Genomic DNA, 22,480 nt, shown 5'->3' with positions numbered 1-22,480 from the left:
ACATGAGCGAGAGACTTGGTTTGCTGGACAAGGAAAACCGGTATCGGTATGTTGCACGGAATCGTTCAATCACCACTTGTGAAAACATGTTCTGTGACTTTGTTAAAAATTAAAGAATCATTATCCCGAGTTGGTGAACAACTTCTAAGGTGCATGTGACAGGAAATCCGAGCATCTTATTGGACGACGAAGCTGCCGGAAAAAGCACACAATAAAAAACTAGTGCAGTCATGAATTTTTAGCCGAGTAGTGCAGTCCATGACGAAGTGAGTTTTATATCAAAGCTTACATAATTATAGGTCTATTTGTAAGTTTCTGTTACGGGAATGTTAGAAAGATGATTCCAATGGAGAACGTAGAGAAAGAATTAAAGATAGATCTGTATGAGACACTTATATTATTACACCAGAAAGTGTTTTATGAGAAGTTAGGAGATGACTCATGAAACTTTATAAAAGGCTTTAGGTATGGGGGGGGGAGGCAAAGAAGACTGACCTCGGGTTCCTAATGCAGCTGACTAGAAGTGCTTCACACCCCCACACCCCAAATGATGTCTACACATTTAATTAAAACGATACATTATATAAAGAAGTATCATATTTTTTTAGATAATCTATAACATTAAATTTGTTCATTATTTTTTCTTTTCAGAATAGGCAAAGAAGACACAAATATATATTGTCATTTGAGTACAGACCTTTTACGTTATACTAATTGTATGTGCTCACTTAAAAAATAGTGCAAAGACTAAGCCGATTAACATATTCACTTTTTACGCTTATGTGATGATATTAGTTTTGGATCTTCTAGTTCCAGATAATGGGCTTAGATTAAAAGACAAGGATCATTATATACATATATGTACAGTCTGATGCCAATGTATTTTCTTTATTTACTTTTTGGTATAAAATATTAATTATTAAGATAAATTATTTATGGTTTAATGTAATTTTTGATATGGCTGAAAGATTAAAATTTGTACTTTATTTGTTTGGGTTCAGATGCGAAAATAACTTCATAACAAATAGTACATATGAACATTAAAGTTCTTAGGAAGATACAGTAGCCATTAAAATTACATTGCTAGATATTTCTTGATATACAGAAGTTTTTATGATTTTGGAAAGTACACTTAACGGTCAATAGCGTGAATTCTGCCTTTAGGCATTTGAATAATTCCCCCTAAGCAGTATGGTACACCTTACCAAGAGGGAAGCATAACAAATTGCACATAATGGACGTCATGCATTTCAAAGTCTCAGTTGCAACACACAATTCTGCCTGCCGAACGTAAAGTAAGGGGTATTAATGAAATTGACCAATACATACATCATCATTTGAACTAGGTAGGTCCCCTGAGGCAATTCGTTCTCGTTCTTATTTGAAAAGCTTGATTACTTCATGACGATTGGAAGACTATGATCTAATCCTACGTGGTTACCCTTCTAGACGGTCCCAAAGACGTTCTCTAAGTTTACGATTTGGCCTCTGAAAGGATATTCTGAGACGTTGTAGGTATGGGTTAAAAGTGCTTTGTAACTGGAAGTATTATTCTGCTGAAAAAATACTTTGGTATCTTGACCCAAAAAACATGACTTTGGAAGCTGTTCATTTAAGATTTCCTGAGCTCCACAGGCACTTAAACGAGGAGTTATTTTGCAGAAAGGTCTCACACCTATTGCATAGAATGCAACCCATATTGTAGCACAAACATTATAACCTTCTGGCACGAAACATTGATGGTCGAATTAAGGATCTGCATTCCTAAAGACACGTTATCCATCTTCACTAGAAAATGTAAAGTGAGTCACAACAGTCCACAAAGCTTACAACCCATCTTCGGGATTTTATTGCTGCTAGGTAACAGTGTGAAGAGAATTACTGGACGTGATATGTCCAGACTAGATGCAGTTAAATATTTTTGAAAAGATAGTTTCAGACACTTCATTCACAGTCTTAACTTAGCATTTGTCAAGTTTCAGCAGCACTTCTAACTGACTTGGATATATGTATATATATATATATTCATATGTATTATTAAGTACTTTATACTGGTTGACCATGAACAATTATTTCAGCTTTTACACATATCAATTTCCCAAGCTTCCAATAGCCCATAATCTGTTCTATGTTAAATTCCTGTAACTCAAAATATTTTGATGCCTTGTTTACATTTCGACGCTGCGAATTTTTCTATCTGTTGCGTCTTTGTGTTTATACTTACTGAATCCCTGTTGCAAGGTATGCTGGGTGGGGCAAATCAGATGTTCAAGTATTGTCCAGATATTTTTAACTAGGCAGTGTATATATATATATATATACATGTACATATTCTGTCAATAACTATCTATGACATCATGTACACATGTGCATATCATGTCAGTAACTATTTATGGCATCTTGTACACATGTACATTGTACATGTATACATGTCAATAACTATGACATCATGTATATATGTACAATAACTATTTATGACATCATGTATATATGTGCAACAACTATTTATGACATTTTGTATACATGTACAATAACTATTTATGACTTCAATATTTCAAATGTATAAAGTTAACATGCTGATCAATTAGACCTGTACTTGTCAGCATGAGATACACTTGACATGTTAACATAAAAGTATATAATAAATGGTCGTGAAGTTGCATTATACCAACATGTTTGTACATGTTAGCACAAAGTATAATTGGCGTGTTAATTTAAAGTTTATTTTTAAAATGTTCGTGCAGTTATATGAATATACAAAGAAAATTTCCACGTACGTTATATACGTATGGTATATATACATATATAGCTATGGGGCACATTAAATTGTTAAGGCAAATGTATAAAGAGTATCGTAAATTTATAACACTACAGATGATCCGTATATATGTGACAAATACATAACAATTCTACTTACAATGGGCTAAATTACGTACAAAATACAGAAGCTATCCACTCGTATCGTAAGTCAGTCCTTACATTATGTACAAACAATGGTGGAATGGTGTTGACGAAGTCTTAGCGTAGATGGTAGTTCATTGGAAAGGCGTTATGCTACAAATTTTAGACTCGTTCTCAGTGGTATTCAAGCGTAGTAATATACGAGTGTACAATAAACAGACATCTATAACGATGTTGACAAAAACGATTTACTAAGCTTATAACACCATAAACAAATCATCGAGGTTATAAATCGGTAACAATCATGACATATAAAGATAGATGTGATAACAGTTACACAGTAACGTATGTGTAACTGTTATTAAGTTATAACGGTAAAGTCCGTGGTTCAATTCCCCACAGTTGAAACAGCATATTGCCTAATGTGGTTTTGATCTAAAACAAACACACAATACTGATGTGTGTGAATGAATATTCTAGAAATATTTACTGGTTTAATGTGTGCGACTGCGAGTTTCGATAAGTAACAAAAAAGTATGTTTTCAAACACTGAAAGTAATAGTTAAATATAGCTTGTTAGTTACTACGATCTAGATTTAGCAGGTGACCCAAGACGAAGGTGAAACTAACTTAACCGCTGCCAAGTCAATTTACTGTTTGGAAAATGTTACAATTAAGAAAGAAAGAAGAAAAAGTTGAACGAATGAAAATCGCAATATTTGAAAAAAAAGTGTCAGTTAAAAGTTATTTTTATAAGTAAATATGTAATTTAGGTTTCTTATTTTTTTATATCACCCCTTCTCATCCTGTACTTTGTTTCATGACCTCTTTGATTTTCTCTGTATTATGAAGTTATATTTGTTTTACGATTTATCGTCGTGACACAGCTATATGCTTCGGTTGAGTTCTGTGTTATTCGATGATGCCCGCAGGAGGGAGTGAATTAAGCAGGTTTTTTTTTTTTCTTGTCAGAATTACAAATACATAATAAACAGTAACGTGATACAATTTCCCCTTTTTATTAAAAAGAAATCCTCTTAAAGTAAAAGGAAATAACAGTACTTTACTTAAAATTGTTGTCCTGAGTCTTTGCAGACAAGTTCTACGTCTATATTTATTAACATTATGTGAATTGTGTAAAGAAATATATATATATAACTGTACAATTACCTCAGGGCATTTAACTGTGTTACGAGTTCTTCTGGAGCATTAAAAGCAAAATTGAAATAAACATAAAGTATACTTTTCTCTTTTTACTTATCAAAGATGTGCAGAGTAGGTGAAGTTTAATATAAGTATGGAGCGTTTGATAATTGTTACTTACGCTGCAAGTTAACCTTAAAAAGGCCAGGAGAAGATACTTTAAGAGCGATATTTTAAATAAAAACAAATAAACTATGTACGATTACTTTATTTGTAAGAAAATATTCAGAATTAAAATATAAAGACCAATGTTAGATCAAGCTCAAAATGTTTAAGTAACTGACAATAACGTTTACTTTAATGTATAGATATAACAGTTTTCTTTCACTCAACATTCAAGCTAAGTTTTACGAGTGTTCCCGTCTAGAACTAGCAGTAGCTACGGTAAATATAAATTTACTGTCAATTGAGTTCTGAAGAATTAGTTGTAACGATGTTGAAGAAACTGAAACATTGAACGTAAACGAAGAATGAAATGTTAATTTTTATCCACATCAACTTATGTGTGTACTTCTCTTGTCAAGCTTCTTCTAGTTTTTGGGACACACACATAGTGTACTTGTTCTGTGCCAAAATACAGTTTGAATAAACCGCCTGTAGGGGTCGCCTGTTTTAACCATTCGCACCACTATACAGTAGGGTGTTGTCAGTCAGTAGACACTAAAATTACGTAACACAATGGACGCTTAACGTTACAGTTTGTACAGCCGTGTCAGAAAAACGTGCGTAAGCCATGAATCACGAGAAGAATTATGCACTCTGTAGGTACAACACAGAATGAGATATGAACTTCAAAAGCAAGAAATGAAAAATATTTATTACTCTTAACTTTGGTTTTATTTATTCTTTATTCTTGAAACAGAACACTTTCGAGGACCCTGCAGAAGTATATCTGGTTCTATTAATTCATTTACTTTAGTGCTCCCCCAGTGGCACAGCGGTATGTCTGCGGACTTACAACGCTAGAATCTGGGTTTCGATACCCGTGATGGGCAGAGCACAGATAGCCCATTGTGTAGCTTTGTGCTTAATTATAAACAAACAAAATCCTTTACTTTAGTATGAATGTTTTATATGAGAAAAAAATTCCAATTTTCCTATTGTTTTGCTACATAGATGTAACTAATTTCATGTTAATGGCACTCATTTCTAAAGGAGACTACGTAGTCTCTCCTTGAATATAATGTGTATTTCATCTGCTATGTTGAAAGAATACTTGCATAATTTACGCAGGTTTTACCATTCCAAGCCCCCAGTAACTCAGCGATACGTCTGAAAGCTTCCAACACTAAAAACCGGGTTTTGATACCTGTGGTGGGCACAGTACAGTTAGCCCATTGTGTAGCTTTGCGCTTAACCACGAACAAATAATAAATTATAATTTACATGTTAAAACAGAAAACAATTTATTATGGGGAAAAGGAATGTTGCCTCGTGATTATTATTTTTGACAAAAAATAGTTGTTGTTCCTAATAATAAGTTGTTGTTTTTAATGCTGTATATTAATTAGAGACAATCAAAGCGTTAGGGTGTATATTTATAAATTTTCAGTATTAATACCATGTACATAAACACTCTTGACATTAAATTATATATATATATATATATATATATATACGCAACGATACGTACAACACTCTTGACGAGAAATAATTTTTACACCACGCAACAATGCGTACAACACTCTTGACGAGAAATAATTTTTACACCACGCGGCATTAAATTATTTTTAGATCATGGAACAATAGGTAAAACAGTCTTGACATTGAATTATTTTTATATCATGCAACAATAAGTAAAAAAAAAGTATTGGCTTCACAATATTTTCATATCATGCAACAATAGATACAACAGTCTTGGCATTAACTTGTTTTTACACCATGTAACAACATATAAAATCTTATTTATTCAACGAAGAATCAATAAATGAAGACTGACACAATGTACAAAGGATTATTTCACGGAAGAATCTGAAGCACTTGCATCAAATAAGAACTTACGACTTTTCAACAATGTCTAAAGCATACGTTCATAGGTAGTTTACGTGTGATGAATGTAAAGACATCTGTGTCAGAAAAACTAAGCGTCATCTTTTCGTTCTTGTCTGTGAGAATCCAGTAATGCATGTTCAAGCCCACGGGCTTCTGTAATCTGTAGTCACAGCGAGAGAGAATCGAACACCAGATCTCCTTGTCTTGGATTTCACAATTTTAACTATCGATGAATTATTCTTAGAACTGCTAGTTAAAACAAGACTGCTGATAACTAATTACATGTGTGTGTGTGAAAAATGAGAGAGTATTCGTGTATTTTATTTCACTGTACTGTAGTGCCAATTATCAGAAAGGTTTGACTTTTCACTTCACATAAACATTTTAAATAAGAGCGCATTAGAAGGAAATAAAATAGCCCGAGGAAAACTGGGCCACAATGATTCCCCAGAGAATCTAAGAAAAAAAACAAACCAAACTATAAACTGAAGTCTTTTGTGCAGTAAGGTATCCATGTACGAAATTTTGGGTGGATCTGGAGTTACGATGGACGGGCAGGAGGTGTACAAACCCTTGGAGATAATTATAAAGGGAGATGAAAAAAATCCACTCTCATTTGGTGGGCCTGAGTGCTGAGAGGACGGGTTTTGGCCCGCCCAGGCCCACCCGCCGTTACATCACTGCTTTTGTGGTATAAGACTTCAAACATTAACGAGAACAAAACGTTTCTATAAAACAAGTATCGTGTTCTTCTTTTCTCATGAAATGGTTTCTGAGAACGATGTAATTGATTTAAGAGAGTATTTATGAAATAGGCTGTAGACGTAAGCTCCATCTTCATAGGAATGGCCCCACTAAAAGTATAAACTACACTGTTAACTTTCATTTTCGATCGTCGTCGTTCTGCCTTCAAGAACTAAAATCCGATTTTTAACACCTTGATGGATACCATCCAAACACTCACCGCAATCAAACATATACCAGTCGTATTTGTTTATGGCTTTAGCTTGTGTGATTGAACCTAAGATAAAACTGTGAGCTCATTGAACTTTATTGAGGTTTTTACTTTGGATAACTATATTTGTTTCGCTCACTTTAATATTATATACCAAACATCCATCATTTTTCGAAAGCATTTTCTTTTTTGATCATTATTATTTGAAATTAAAACATTTTGAATGTGCGAAGACAAATAAATGATTTGTCCAAAACTTATAATACTTTATAAATTCACAAAGTGCCCAAATTATAGTTAAAATCTACCCAATTAACATCTGCCTAACTCTGCACAGACACTTTCCAGTATTTCCCAACTCTTGAATTTCGTTAGCTTCGGCCCACGGTGCGCTTACCTATTCTAAGGTACAGGTTAGAAACCAGGACAGTATAAAATGTGAGGGCGAGAGCTACGCGTAGTTGGGAGTTGTTGTTTCTGAGGGATACAGGTAGATCTACTAAGGTGAACGAGAGACTAGATACGTGCAGCTGTCGGCAAAGGAACCTACCAAGTCGTCTCAAGTCCACGTGATGGTTTATTCTACACCCTATATTTTATAAAATTTATAGGCAATAGTTCTGGAATCCCAGTAATGCGTTATTGATTTCTTCGAATCATTCTTATCGTCTATGCCTTTTTTTGGTCAACTAGCCAGCAAGTTAGCTCGAAACTGTTTTGACAGGTTGTGCCGGTTTTCTCGCAGGCCTATCTGCAAGTTTCACCATTCTTACCGGTCTCGGACGTCGGTACCAGAAGACTTTGCCGTAGGTTTGTTCAACCTGCTAAGCCGTGCCATTAAACTGTTCGAAATTGTTAACCAACCAAGCGGTTTAATTATTTTTAGATCAACTAATACTCTCTCTCTCTTTGCTGTCGGAATTCTGTAGAATTTTCTTTGAACTCTGATTATTTCTTTCTTCGCCAACAATCTCAAAATGAAAATAAGGTAAGTTGGACATTTTTCTATTGTGTTTTAGTTTTACTTTGTAAGTGGTGCTTTGTGACATTTCGAACATCTTAGAGGCAGATGAAGTGAAACTTATGAAAAAACAGAAATTTTAATCACTAGAGTAGCAATCCATAGTTAAAAGTGTTAAAAATATAATTAATATTTTCGTCTATTTTACCATTCAATCTACTTGTTTCGTCCCTAGTAGTCAGGGCGCTCGACTCGCAATCTGAGGATTGTGGGTTCGAATCTCCGTCACCGAACATGCTCGCCCTTTCAGCCGTGGGGGCGTTATAAGTTTACGGTCAATCGCATTCCTCTATTCGTTGGTAAAAAGAGTATCCCAAGAATTGGCGGTGGGTGGTGTCGACTAGCTGCCTTCCCTCTAGTCTATCACTGTTAAACTGGGGACGGCTAGCACATATTGCTCTCGTGTAGCTTTGCGCGAAATTCAAAGGACACCGAACCAAATCGTCCTGCTGAAGCAAACACCATAAAACACAACTACACAGCTAACATAACTGCATAAAGAAATAAATAATCAGACAACCTAAACGGACATGGTCCTAAGAAGGAAAGTAGCAACAGTAACTAATAGACATCCAAACCAGCTGACCAAAAACCATAAAACAGTTTTCATCAAACAACAACAGTTCAAGAGGGAGAAAGAGGTCTACGTTGTGCTTGACTCTCCCACGTCTTGAAGACCCAAATTCCAATGATGACGACGCTATCGAAGCAATGAAAATTATTAACTTTAAAAGTAACACATATGAGTTTATGTTGGCTGTGTTTCGATATCTGCGTTCTGCTTTAACTTGTAACGTTCAGCAATGAATAGCACGTGTGAATTAATAATGTTGATGTTATAACGCTAATGTAACTTTCTTTTACCCAGGTTATCTTATGTGAAAATTCTGATGACCGACTTTATTGTTCTGTTTTGACACTTACAGATTTCACCATAATTGCCATACAATTTTCACACCTTTTCTGCAAATTTTGCTTTTATATTTTACCCATCTACATTTTTTAAAAGTTTCATTAAAACCACGTGGTTTGTGTGTGCTTCTGTTAAAATCTCTCGGGTAACAATTTCATTATTATTGAGGCACTGACAACGTGTTATTGGTTTTTAAAAATCCTACTATACATATATGTGTGTGTGTGTGTGTATTGAAAAGCAACAAAATATTTACAATTGCTTCTTGTCTCTTCTCCCGGTGGCTCAGACGTAAATTTGAGGGCTTATAACGCTCAGAATCTTGGTTAGATCTCTACGGTGGGCACAGTGCATATATCCCATTGTGGAGCTTTGCCCTTAATCAAACAAGCAGCATGTAGCATTAGTTTTAAAAAAAGTATTTGTATTTGCATGAAAAGTGAATAGCTTGGTTATTGTACACAAACTTTTATTGATAAATATTAAAGAAGGTTTAAAGTTAAACGATGCATTTATATCATAGTTATGAATATGAGCTAGTGTTGAAATAAGCATTATTTTCAATATTGTGCCTCCTTGGCCACAAAGTTTGAAAGTGTTTACAAAACTCAGCTTTATGTCCTAGTGCTTTCCGTTGTTTACTTGGCGTTCCAAACCGGTTCCTTAGGAGGTCGTGTACATGGCATGCAGAACGAGCTGCGAAATACATTGTATGGAAACGATTGTCTCAATTAAGAGAGAAATGCATATATGAAAAGGAATTTGACTGTAAAACACACTTACTCTTATATTTTGAATCAAATCAACACCAGTTTGTTAACAAACTGTAAGTTAACACTGTTTGTTAAATTTCGCCCCAAGCAACTCGATAGCTATCTGCAACAGGCGTCCCTAATTTAGAAGTAATAGAGAAGAGAGAAGACGGCTACTCAACACCAACTACCGCCATCTCTTGGACTATTCTTTTCCAACGAAACTTAGTATTGACTGTCACATTATAACACCCCCATGGCTGAAAGGGTGAGCTTGTTTGGTTTTGAACTTGCAGATCGCAGATTTTGAGTCGAGCGCCATAACCATCGGGCCTTGCCAGGGAGACTAGAGGGAAGTCAATTATTCAACAACAATAATCATAATGCCATGCCAAGTAAGCTAGAAGGAAGTCAACTATTTAACAGCACTAACCATAAGGCCATGCCAGGCAGACTAGAAGGAAGTCAAATGTTCAGTAGCACGAACCATAAGGCCCTGCCAGGCAGATTAAAGGGAATTCAATTATTCAACAGCACTAATCAGAAGGCCATGCCAAGTAGACTAGAGGGAAGTCAACTATTCATTAGCACTAACCACAAGGCCATGCCAGGCAGACCAGAAGGAGGTTAATTATTCAACAGCACTAACCATCAGCCCATGCCAGACAGATTAGAAGGAAGTCAAATGCTCAGTAGCACTAACCATAAGGCCCTGCCAGGCAGATTAAAGGGAATTCAATTATTCAACAGCACTAATCAGAAGGCCATGCCAAGTAGACTAGAGGGAAGTCAACTATTCATTAGCACTAACCACAAGGCCATGCCAGGCAGCCTAGAAGGAGGTTAACCATAAGGTCATACCAGACAGATTAGAAGGAAGACAAATATTCAAAAGCACTAACCATAAGGTCATACCAGACAAATTAGAAGGAAGACAAATAAAGCTATGCCAAGTAGACTAGAACGAAGCCAAGTATTAAACAGCACTAACCATAAGGCCATGCCAAGTAGGCTAGAACGAAGTCAACTATTAAACAGAAATAACCATAAGGCCATACCAGGCAGACTAGAAGGAAGTCAACTATTCAACAGCACTAACTAAAATGCTTTGCCAGGCAAGCTAGAAGGATGGTCAATTATGCAACAGAACTAATTATAAGGCCATGTTAGGAGTGTTAAAGTGACTTTTCAGAAAGTTGTCGAAATACGTTCTCTATTATAAACAAATATCGCTTTTATTTTCTCTGCTGTTTGATGTTGATGTAGTTAAAGTATTCTATTTCATTAAATAAACCTATTAATTTTCTTTTTTTTATCTTGTTCTCTAAAGTTATATTAATATTTTAGTGTTCCCATAGAATAAAGTTGTATTTAGCTTGTGTCATGAGTAAACTATTTGCGTTGTTATATGAACTATATTTTGGTTTATTTCCTTCTACAACTTTTAATTACAATGAATTTTGTAGTTTTACATTACCACTCGCAGTTAAAGTGCTAATACGTCACACAGAAACTAGATGTCGTCTCGGTAAGATAACCAAGTAAGGTCGAAATCGTGAGAACAACGTTGATGAAAACCACATTTTTTCCTTCTTGACTGTAGACAGCATAACTTGATGTTTGCCTGGAAAAATTACACTTCGATATAATTTTAGTGAATAGTAAAATCCATAAACTTGCTTGTCTGATTCTTCATTGCCAGCACTTTATTTATTCTCGAAACCCAAATCTTCTTAAGTCGTTGTTCTTATACTTCGAAGTCTTTTATATTATTATCTTACGAAAGCCAAGTAATCAGTGTATAGAATAAAATGTCCCAGAAACTTTATTTAAATCATGCAGAATGGTTGCCTTAGTTGTGTTTTCCTATCTTAAAGTGACAGTATGGCTAAAAAAGGTTTCTGCAGCTATGTGTTAAAACATTTGCAAATTAGATAAATTTGTTAATTTTGAGATACTGGGCACATATGAGATAATAGTGAGTTATATATATAATGTTGTATATGATATAATATTGAGTTTTATATAATGTTATGTATGAGATAATGGTGAGTTATATTATATATATGTGTATGAGATAGTGAATGTTATATAATGTTGTGTATGAGATAGTGATTGTTATATAATGTTGTGTATGAGATAAAAGTTATATATAATGTGTATGAGATAAATTTAGTTATATATAATGTGTATGAAATAAAATTGGGTTTTATATAATGTTTGTTCATTTAATTCTACTATTTTGTTAATAACTAATGTTCATACTTGAAATAGCGATACTGAAATTATATGTCTGTGAAAGCTTTTAAATAATATATTTTTTGTTAGACAAATTTTAGTTTTTCTAGAAAGGAAATTGGGGTCAGTGTGAACTTTCCAAAAATCACCCTTGGTGAACTATCACTATTTTTCACTATATAACACCTAAGCTATGACATAACTGCATAGCGGAAGATATGCAGACGATATTGGTCAGCTAATAAATGTTTAAATAATCGATATTCAAAAATATGTTTGACTACTAAGTCAGTAATATATTAATTAGAATTCTAAACTAAAGTGAACTTGTATTATATATTACACACACCTGTAAGTGTAGAAAGAGACCGTGACTGAATTCACAGTAGGGGTCACTAAAGGTAATAACCCACTTTCATCTTATAAAGAAACAGCAATAGGATTCCATTGTCTTGGAAGGGAGAGAGAAATATATATATAGCGAGGCCTACAAGGGAAGTCATTCACTTATATGCTCAAATTCAATAACAGGGAAAGGTTTGAGTAGTCATATATGTTGTGTGGGAGAATTTATCAAAGTCAGGATTACTGTACTTGAAATAAAACTATTCGAACAGATAATGCACCAACTATATAGCTCATGTAGAAAACTAAACACTTGCAGGAGCAAGATATTGTCCCAGTAACCCCTCAGGCTTGGATCGTAGTTTGTTTAACACGGAGTAAATAACTTCGGTTTTATTCACACCTGAAACACTGTTTTGCGTTTCCAAAAAACTATCACCGGTTTACATTTATACATAAGTTTATTCTTGAGCAACATGATATTAGTTAAATGTGATACAAGTTATTTCATTCTATTATATCGACTTGTTTCCAAACGCAAACCGATGACGTAGCCATTTCGGATATTCTTCAAATTTTGTTTTCTTGAAAGCTTGAAATGTGATTGGTTTGTTCTGTTTGGAATTTCGCACAAAGCCGCTAGAGGGCTATCTGCGCTAACCGTCCCTAATTCAGCAGTGATACACTAGAGGGAAGGCAGCTAGTCATCACCACCCACAGTCAACTCTTGGGCTACTATTTTACCAACGAATAGTGTGATTGACCGTAATATATAATGCCTCCATGCCTGAAAGAACAAGCATTTTCGGCTACAGAGAATTCGAATCCACGACCCGCAGATTGAGAGTCGAGCGCCTTAACCACCAGGCCAAGGTGTAATAACAAAAATAGAATTAATAATAAGATTACGTACGTAATGCTATGGGCAAGGAGGAGTAAATCTTGTATGCTCTTTTAGATTATTGTAGCATCCGGAAGTTTCTGTTTGTACAACAAAAAACCTTAGACATGATAGATAGTGTTGTGTGTGTGTGTCCAAGAAATATATCCAGTTTTTAAAGTAAAGCTTAAACTTTTACTTTTCTTACCCTGATATCATTTCTTTCTATATAAGTATAAGTATTTTTATGGCAAGAATATCATTCTTAAAATAGCGCAAATATTAGCATAACACACACACACACATATATAAACACGATGCTACTGTTCGTATATTTAGCTTATTAATAATTGGCATACATCAATTCCCGTCAGTTTTATATCGATTTATAGAAAGCGTACAAGGTACGTTACGATTTCTTTTTCAGGTCGTTCACCTCAATTCAGTTTTCCTAAGAATAGTGTGTTTATTAGAAAGTTTTCTGCAATTCATAGTTTGTCTTAGTCTTTATTGTTGAATCGTGGCAATTATTAAAACTGGTTTCGACTTTCTTATCTCAGTAGAATGGGTAGATACCACAAACATTATTTGTCTAGTATTATCACTTGAGGAGAATCTCGACACTCGGGACTAATTCTATTTGCTCAAACAACTCTATTCAATTATGTACCAACTGCCTAGTGTCGCTAACAATACGAGGAATAAATTGTGGCAGAATGCTACAAGTTTTTCAAATACCTATAGAATGATAGGTTTTTTTTTTTGTGAGTGTAAAACACTTAAATACACCATTTCGATAATTCTATTCAGATACATTCATGCTTCATCAGTTCTTTCACATTTATAACTAGCCTCTTAGGATCTAGGTAGTAAAGCTAATGTTTTACAATAAATTCAGCAGTGAACGGAATTATTAACAATACTCTATTTCAAATATTAAACAAGTAATGAGCACAATGAAACCAAACAGAGAGATAGAGGGGGAGGGATGAAATTCGTTTCCTCATTGTCCCGGTAACCCACTATTTACTATACCCTAACCTCGTCTACTCGTTGAAAGTAACTTTCTGTACCTTATACGCAGAAATCTTGGCGCAGCTTCCGTATACCACAGTGAGAGCGGATAATAACGCTTTTCTGGGATGAGAAAGTTTCAATAAGTTTTTATACTAACAAGATATATGCGTTCTACCATATACTCTTCTGTACATGTGCTATAAAGAAATAAAGACGAACCACGTGACTTTATCATTTTTTACCCACTTTTAGGGTAATATTATAAACCGATAGATCCTCTGCTCTTCACACTCCCCTTAATAATTTTGACTATCAGCGATTTGTTGTTAAATTGTTACAAGACGTTCAAGGGTTATATATGTGGTAAAACTAACAAGTTCTAGCATTTCGCCATTCATAATGAGGATAACCAAACATTCCAGTTTTATTTTTGTTCTGATCAGAAACGGCAAAGGTATTAAATTGTCATAGTTTTTCTGTTTCGGTGTAAGTTTGACATGTACGGCTTTTTATTATAACAGACTCTTTCAAATTTTACTTGGACAATCTCTTTACAAAGATAGATCACATGATACAGTTTTTCCTCCCTCTCTGCTACGGTTTCTTATCCTAATCTTTTTGAGCAGCAGCAGCAGGAATTGAGGTTTTGAAGACCTACCCTGTGGTTTTAAAACGCGATACTATTAATATCAGATTATTCAGCGAATGGTGAAAGGAATGTTATTGTATTTAAACAGTTTCAGAGCTGTTGCCCCCCCCCCCCGGCCGGCATGGCCAGGTGGTTAGAGCACTCGACTCGCAATCTGTGGTTCGCGAGTTCGAATCCCCGTCCCACCAAACATGCTTGTCCTTTCAGCCGTGAGAGCGTTATAATGTGACGGTCAATCCCACTATTCGTTGGTAAAAGAGTAGCCCAAGAGTTGGCGGTGGGTGGTGATGACTAGCTGCCTTCCCTCTAGTCTTACACTGCAAAATTAGGGACGGCTAGCTTTGCGCGAAATTCAAAAACAAACAAACAAACTGTTGCCCCCCAGTGACACAGCGGAATGTTTGCGGATTTACAACGCTAGAATCCAGGTTTCGACACCCTTGGTGGGCAGAGTACAGATAGCCCACTGAGTAGTTTGTGCTGAACTTCACACAACAACAACAATTAGTGCTGTTATAGTGTCACTCCGTACGGAAACAAAGTCCTAGTTTTCCCTCTGGAAATCTGTTAACCGTATTCATTATTGTGTTTTGGTCTGATTGCAGTTTTTTTATTTTTTAATGGTGTTATTTCTGCATCGTATGTTCTTGCTTAAGATTGAAAGAATTCCAAATTAAATGGTTTTTCGTTCATACGCGTGTTATCCCTATCGGCACCAGCGCAGTGTGTTAATCTTGAGAACCACTCCTCAAGGTCTAATGAAGTGCGGTACTAAGACAGCGAGCTATATAGGGGGCGCTGACCTTATTTCAAACAAAGTTTTGGTAACAAGATTGACATGGTCTGGCCTCAGGTAAGGACACACACACACGTGTACTAAATATATCATATATGTCGACACTGATTTCGCAGCATTGACACTGCCCTTCATTCAAACTATAAAAACAAGGGATGAAATGTTAAAGTTATGTAAACTGTTTTTCGGATGTATTAAAGTAGTGTGTATTTAAATTTTGTAAGACAATTTTCAAAATATTGGTGGGGCAATGTCCCCATAGTTTCAACATTGCGGGGGCAAAAAGTACCTGGCCCCGAAAAGTTGACGCTTATGATTCCGACAACTAAAATGAAAATAAAAACGAATGATGCGATGAATAACATTTACTTATATGAATGTTTTTGATTGTGTTTTATCCATATTCAGGATGTTATGAACGTTTCGGATTATACTTAACCTATCTTCAGCATATTGCGAACGTTTTGGGTTGTACCTAACCCATCTTCAGTGTATTATGAACGTTTCGGATTGTGCTTAACCCATCTTCAGCGTGTTATGAACGTTTCGGATTGTACTTAGTCCATCTTCAGCATGTTTGTGAACGTTTCTGGTTGTACTTAATCCATCTTCAGCGTGTTATGAACGTTTCGGATTGTACTTAGTCCATCTTCAGCACGTTTGTGAACGTTTCTGGTTGTACTTAATCCATCTTCAGCGTGTTATGAACGTTTCGGATGGTATTTAGTCCATCATCAGCGAGTTCTTCAGAATAAAAAATGTGTATAAGGATATATACCACACAAACAATGGTTTTTCTACAGACATAAATAGCAAGCTGATAAAATACAAGTTAAAACGCTAAGTTTGTGAAAAATGAGTGATAATAACATATACAGGACGAGAAAGAATCGGTGACGGCAGAAAAAAAAATCGAAAGTTAACGGCAAGAACAGCCAAGTCCATGACAGACTCCATAGTCCAGAGGAAAGGGCGAATAACAGCACAAAATAAGTTATTTTAAAAGGAAATTTAGAGCATTTTAAATTAATATTTTGTTTTGCGACGGGGAATTCATTTTATTGACTAACAAAGGATGGAGACGGCTTAAATGGGCAAAGAAGAAATATTTACTACAAGTTTAAACATACCAACAAACCGTTAACGTTTCTACAACAGACTACAAGGTTCTGGCATGATCAGGTACCTGTTACACTTGTATCAAAGTTTATTCGTTACCCATTCCAACCTTCTACAAGATTTATTAATATTTAAACATTTATGCAGAATCAATATTAACGTTACAACTTCTGTATTGTGTATCTCCTATATTTAGACACTTTCTACAACAGGTTTAATGCCCCCCAGTGGCACAGCGGCATGTCTGCGGACTTACAACACTAGAAACCGGGTTTCGATTAAAAAAACACACAAATAAACTGGTCTTGCTTGAAAATCACAAGTTCTTTGAATAGCAGAATTTTTTTTGGGGGGGGGGGATCCTATCCCCGTGTTTTGATACTGACTACACCACTGGCGGCATAGCTCTTCAGTGCACAGATGCCTCCCTCTATAGTTTGATGGCCACAAAAATCGTTTCTTAAGTACACCCACTTTCGATAAGAAGTCGTTGAGATTGTATGCTACGTTTTCCAATTTTCCGCCGCCATTTTCTAATTCAAGTATCACTACTTTGTTGAACAACGCTCAGCGGAATTTCTTCGTGTATCTACTGACAATCTCTTTCATTTTCATCTTCGACTTTCAGTAGTACTTTTCTCTTGAAACGAACTCAACAACGCACGTACTTGTTCTAAAATGGCGCCGATCTACGGAGCAGAGGCCACCGACCTGTCTAGATGTCTAGATATGGGTACATCCAGGCAGAGCCGAGCCTGAGTTAGAAAGACTGTATACCATTGGTCAAGCAGATTTTCAGACGCCAGTGTTTATTTGCGAGAACTCATCCCTGAATAATTTGGTTACATTATTATGATACCAAGAAGTCAACTGGAAAGAAAAACGAGAGGACTCACAGAATAAGAAAACTTTCACAATCTCAAGAGGAATGCCTACTCTACGAAAGCGCGTGGGTTATCTGTCCAGATAGTCCGAGCGCTCTGGAAAGATAACATTCCTTCTTCTGATATAAGTGATTTCTTATTTTCTGATAAAGTCTTTCGAAGTAATCATTTATTATACAGTCATACATATATTACAAAAATCATTTTTTAAATAATCTCAGTACCTTAAGAGTGTTTATTTGACTGGTTACGTAATGAACTAACGTCATTACTTTATCAGTAGTATTTACATATGATGACGTAAGAGCCGTTTGAAATGTTTAACTCTCGAACCAAATTACGAATTACTTTTGTGTTACAAAAAAATCTTCACGCTTCTTATATATTGTATTATTAGTAAAAGTCTAAGTGAAAGTAAAGAATATTTTATAATAATAATATGTTCACTACACTATATCTGCTATATCCAGAGCCGACGAGGCCTTTCAATCATTACCACAGATAGCACATTGTGCAGATTTGCGTTTAACAACAAACAAACAAAACCTATCTATATTATCAAGTTCATTGAACGACAATCACTCTTTCGGTGTGGACTGGATTAAGTTGATGACGTATGTGTTTTTTATCAATTTCATTAATGGCAATATAATATGATTATTGTAAGGCATTTTTTATACTATCTTTTGTTAAAGAAAGTGTTAATAGTGTACTCAAAACAACAATAATGTTTCATTCTTAATTTCGGTTAACAAACATAATACAACCTAATCCGTAAACTGGATTTATTTATCATTGCGACCTGTATTGGCTCGGACAAAGACACAATTCAGTAACGCAATTTAAACCTTCTCATGCCAGCCTTCAAATAGGCCTAAATAGTATTGGTATTTTCAGCCTCAATGGCATCAAAAGCAATATATGGGCTAAATGACCAGGTCAGAGACCCCTAAGGTTCGCCTATAGCCATCCTTAATTTAGAACGGCTGATTAGATGGAGCTTAATCTGCCAGTAGCAGTACCCAACATCTACGCAGCCTGGCTTGTACATTAGTAGGCCACACCCATCCTATTTCAATAAACAGCACCCTATTTCCTCTAATCAGAAAGTTGGTAAAAAAATAATAATCGAATTATCAGCTGATTGCATGTTGTAATTATATTACGAGTCTTTGACCCATTGTTTTTGTGTAGATACTTTTGTTTGGCCATAGCTTATTTGTTGAAGGTATTCACGCAAAGCTAGACAAGGGCTATCCTCGTTAAGTGTCCCTTATTTTGAAATGATAGGCAAGAGGAAAAGCATTTAGTCAACATGACCCATCTAATGTAAGGTGAGATTTGACAGTCATTCTTATAACGCATCCACGACCCCAACGTGCGAAGTGCAATTTTGCGACACCGAGACGCAAATAATCACTTGGCTACGCTCCACCGTTTCGCATTAAAGCCCATTTTAAATATTATGTTCACACAATATACAAATGTATGGTATATTAAAATATGTTCTTTATTTTTAACAGTATTCAAGTAGTGCAAATTTATTTAGCTCCCCCCCCCCCAAAAAAAAACTTTTCATGTCATTCGAAGAGTAATGATATTGTTTTGTTTTCTACTACTTGAATATATATAAAAGGCACCTATTTTATGGTAAGGTGTTTGATCGAGTTAGTTTTAAAGTGGAGCATTATTTTCTATTTTTTGAAGTAAAAAACGTGTTACACTAGTAAAGATATATTATGTTTTATTTTATATATTGCCCAAGATACCAAGATGCGTTCGATTAATTTTTACGGGGCATATTTTATTGGATTAAATTTGTAACTCGGAAATTAGGAAAGAAACAATGAAACTAAACATAGTGAAAACGATACGTCATAAATTGAAAACTTCAATAGTTTATTTATTATTACACTCAACCTTTTAATATTTTCTCTTAGTCACTACTACATTAGTTTACAATATTTCAAATACAACAACGGTCAAATTTTTAAGAAATAGGAATTTTCTGGTTAAGCTCAGAAAGTTATACATTTTATTGTCAATAAATTTTCAAAATATTGTTTAATTTTTACAGGTGGAAATTTATTAAATAGCGTTTAACATCGAAGTGTTTAGGGGTATTTCAGTCAGTGCCTCTGGAACTTTTAATTGTAATGCTAATAAAAAACGTTAAAAAAACAAATAACAACAACAACGTTCTAAGAAAACACGTGCAACTTTCAGATGTAATGTTCAGTTTGGAACTGTCGTACTCGTAAGACCTTGGCCTAAAAGTTCTTCTGTTTTATTAGCTTAAGGGTCAGTTATTTTGCTGGGCAAGGTTCCTGTTGGGCCCATCTCCAGATCTTCAAGGTCATTGGGAATGAAATTCCTTTCCACGTGTAGCACCAAGAGTTCATAAACGGGTGAACTTGACGGTTGAAACTGCACAAAGCACTACTGTTAGTTAGATGATAGGTTCCTATTGTCTAAACAGCTTTCCGATATTATTATGTCGTAATATCTGGTTTTATAACACCTGAATAACAGTAGAGGACAAGCACATGGAACTTACTTAGTACGTGGAATACATATATATATAATAGGATGAATGCGCACCCTTGAATACACAAGTGTGGTACTAAGAAAAAAAAGCCGTGTTTCTGAGCGTATTTCGGAACAAAACAAAATCCGTGTTTCATTTCCAGAAAGGGGGGGGGGGGTAGTCCATATTATGTGTGCTTAGTGGTTGAAAGTTAATATTTTAAGAAACTTCAACTGAAGGATGAATACCTACAATGTTGTGAAACTAAACAAACTAAGGACCATTTAATTCGAAAAATACTTTTTTCTAGATTATTTTATAAGAAAAAACTTTGTTCATTCCACCGATTTTGAAGTACTCCACTGACTCAGGAAGAATGTTTATGCCTCACCTTTTACAGGCTAATCTAGAAACCAAAATTATATTTATTATTCCATTAAAACTTGTGTTCACCGATGGGTCAGCGATAAGTTTTCTAAGATCCGGAATTCGATTCACCGTGGTGGACAGAACGTAGTTAGTCTATTCCGTTGCTTCGCATAAAACACAACAATTAAAACAGTCAGAATGTTTTTGGTAACAGTTTAGTTTTGCCAAGTGAGGGTTGGGCGGGGTCTAGTGGTGAATCCTCGGAACCATGATTCTCTACCCATTGCTCTGTACATTTGGGTTCGTGGATGTATTATAACAATAACAGTCAAATCCAATTATTCGATTAAAGTAGCCCAAGAGTTGATGGTGGGTGTTGTTGACTAGCTGCTTTCTCTCTTGTCTATCAGTTCCAAATTAGACAACTAGCGCAGATGGCTTTTGCGAAGCTCTGCGCGAATATTCGAAACAAACTAAACTGAATTTATTATGCGAGTAATTTCATCTCTGAAACAACGTAAATGTAGTGATTATTATTTTTGTTTTTACTCTGCTAGTTAACTCATCTTTTTAAACATTTCTTTGGGAATATTTAGTTAATTAGACCCAAGCGACTAAAATCAACAACTGGATGTGTTTAGTGTTGGGACGTCGGAAATAACACGGGATCCACATTTTTTTGTATTTATAAAACTTGAAAGTGAAGAAATCGATAAGAGTCGGCTATCTGTTTACAAAAACAAGAGGAATCGTCAATAGCCGCGGCATTTAAAATTCTTTTAGGCAGGATTAGAGTAAATTAATGTATGAGACCTTTTTTCCCCTTTTTTTATTAGCTATATTTTTACGCCAGAAATATCAAGCGTGGGGCACGCGTATACCGAATTAAATTTTTATTACTGATCAGGATCTTTACCAACCTACCCTCAAATTGAAGTTAGTTTAGGCGGGATTAGAGTAAATTAATCTACGAGACCTTGGACGTTTAAAATACATCAATGAAAAAAGGTTTGACCTCTTGAGTCCAAATCTGTAATTAGATCTCAAATCGACCAAGAGATGACGGGGCTATTAGCTGAAGCTTTGTACTTGAAAAAACAAAATTTACTCTAATTCTACCTAAAATAATTTCTAATGCCGCGGCTATTGAGGATTCCCTTTTGTTTTAATCAAAAACTACAATACAGTCAACAAATACGTAAGGGAAGGTACATTGAAAACGTTTGCTTCCTTGACATAAGGCAAAAAACAGTGCCAATTGTGTGGGAGAATTCTGTAGTCACGAGGGGCGGGCTCTGCTAATTTCAGAACTATTTATGCAATAAACTATAATCATATTTTTCAAATAATCAGTAATATCAATATATATATTAGAAGGAACATAAACAGAGGTGGGGTTTATTTATCTAACGACATATAACAATTATTGCTGATATAGTTTAATTACCAGATTTTGTAAGAGAAATTTAGCTAAATAGTGATACAACCGAAATATGATGTAAACGAAGTTGTTATTAGCGGAACAGTCAGTACGTATAGTGTTGAGTCTGATCGATTATATCTTAAAACGGTGTATTCTGCCTGGGATACCTTTCGACGGTATGCCACTCTTTCTAACCACATTGTTTATCAGCGGGCCCGTGCCCATGCTCGGCAGGTTCGACGTCAAAGCCAAAAGGGGTCTTGGATTAAGTTCACTACTAGCATCTCTTCTACCACCAGTTCCAAAACTGTATGGGACAAGATTCGGAGAGTCACTGGGAGGTATTCTTCCCATCCCCTTTCCATCTTGCTCTCCAATGGCCAGGAAGTTGCTGATGTCCAGAGCATTGCTGATGCTCTCGGCCAGAGCTTTTCTCATGCATCTAGCACTTCTGTTTCTTCCCCTGCCTTTTTGGCCATAAAGTCTCGGGCAGACC

General features: G+C 35.4%; 1 protein-coding gene across 1 annotated transcript in view; it reads left to right on the top strand.

Moving 5' to 3' along the window:
• Nucleotides 1–7,611: 7,611 nt before the first annotated feature.
• Nucleotides 7,612–22,480, top strand: part of LOC106462198 — a gene marked incomplete at its 3' end in the record, with an annotated part of 79,544 nt that continues 64,675 nt past the window's right edge. Inside the window, exon 1 of the mRNA XM_013922098.2 lies at nucleotides 7,612–8,039. Coding sequence (XP_013777552.2) covers nucleotides 8,029–8,039 — 11 coding nt within the window. The remainder of the gene's footprint in view (nucleotides 8,040–22,480) is intronic.

Source organism: Limulus polyphemus, unplaced genomic scaffold (genome assembly GCF_000517525.1).
Source record: "Limulus polyphemus unplaced genomic scaffold, Limulus_polyphemus-2.1.2 Scaffold1117, whole genome shotgun sequence".
Classification (NCBI taxonomy): Eukaryota; Metazoa; Arthropoda; class Merostomata; order Xiphosura; family Limulidae; genus Limulus; species Limulus polyphemus.
This window is presented reverse-complemented; position numbering and strand designations above follow the sequence as displayed.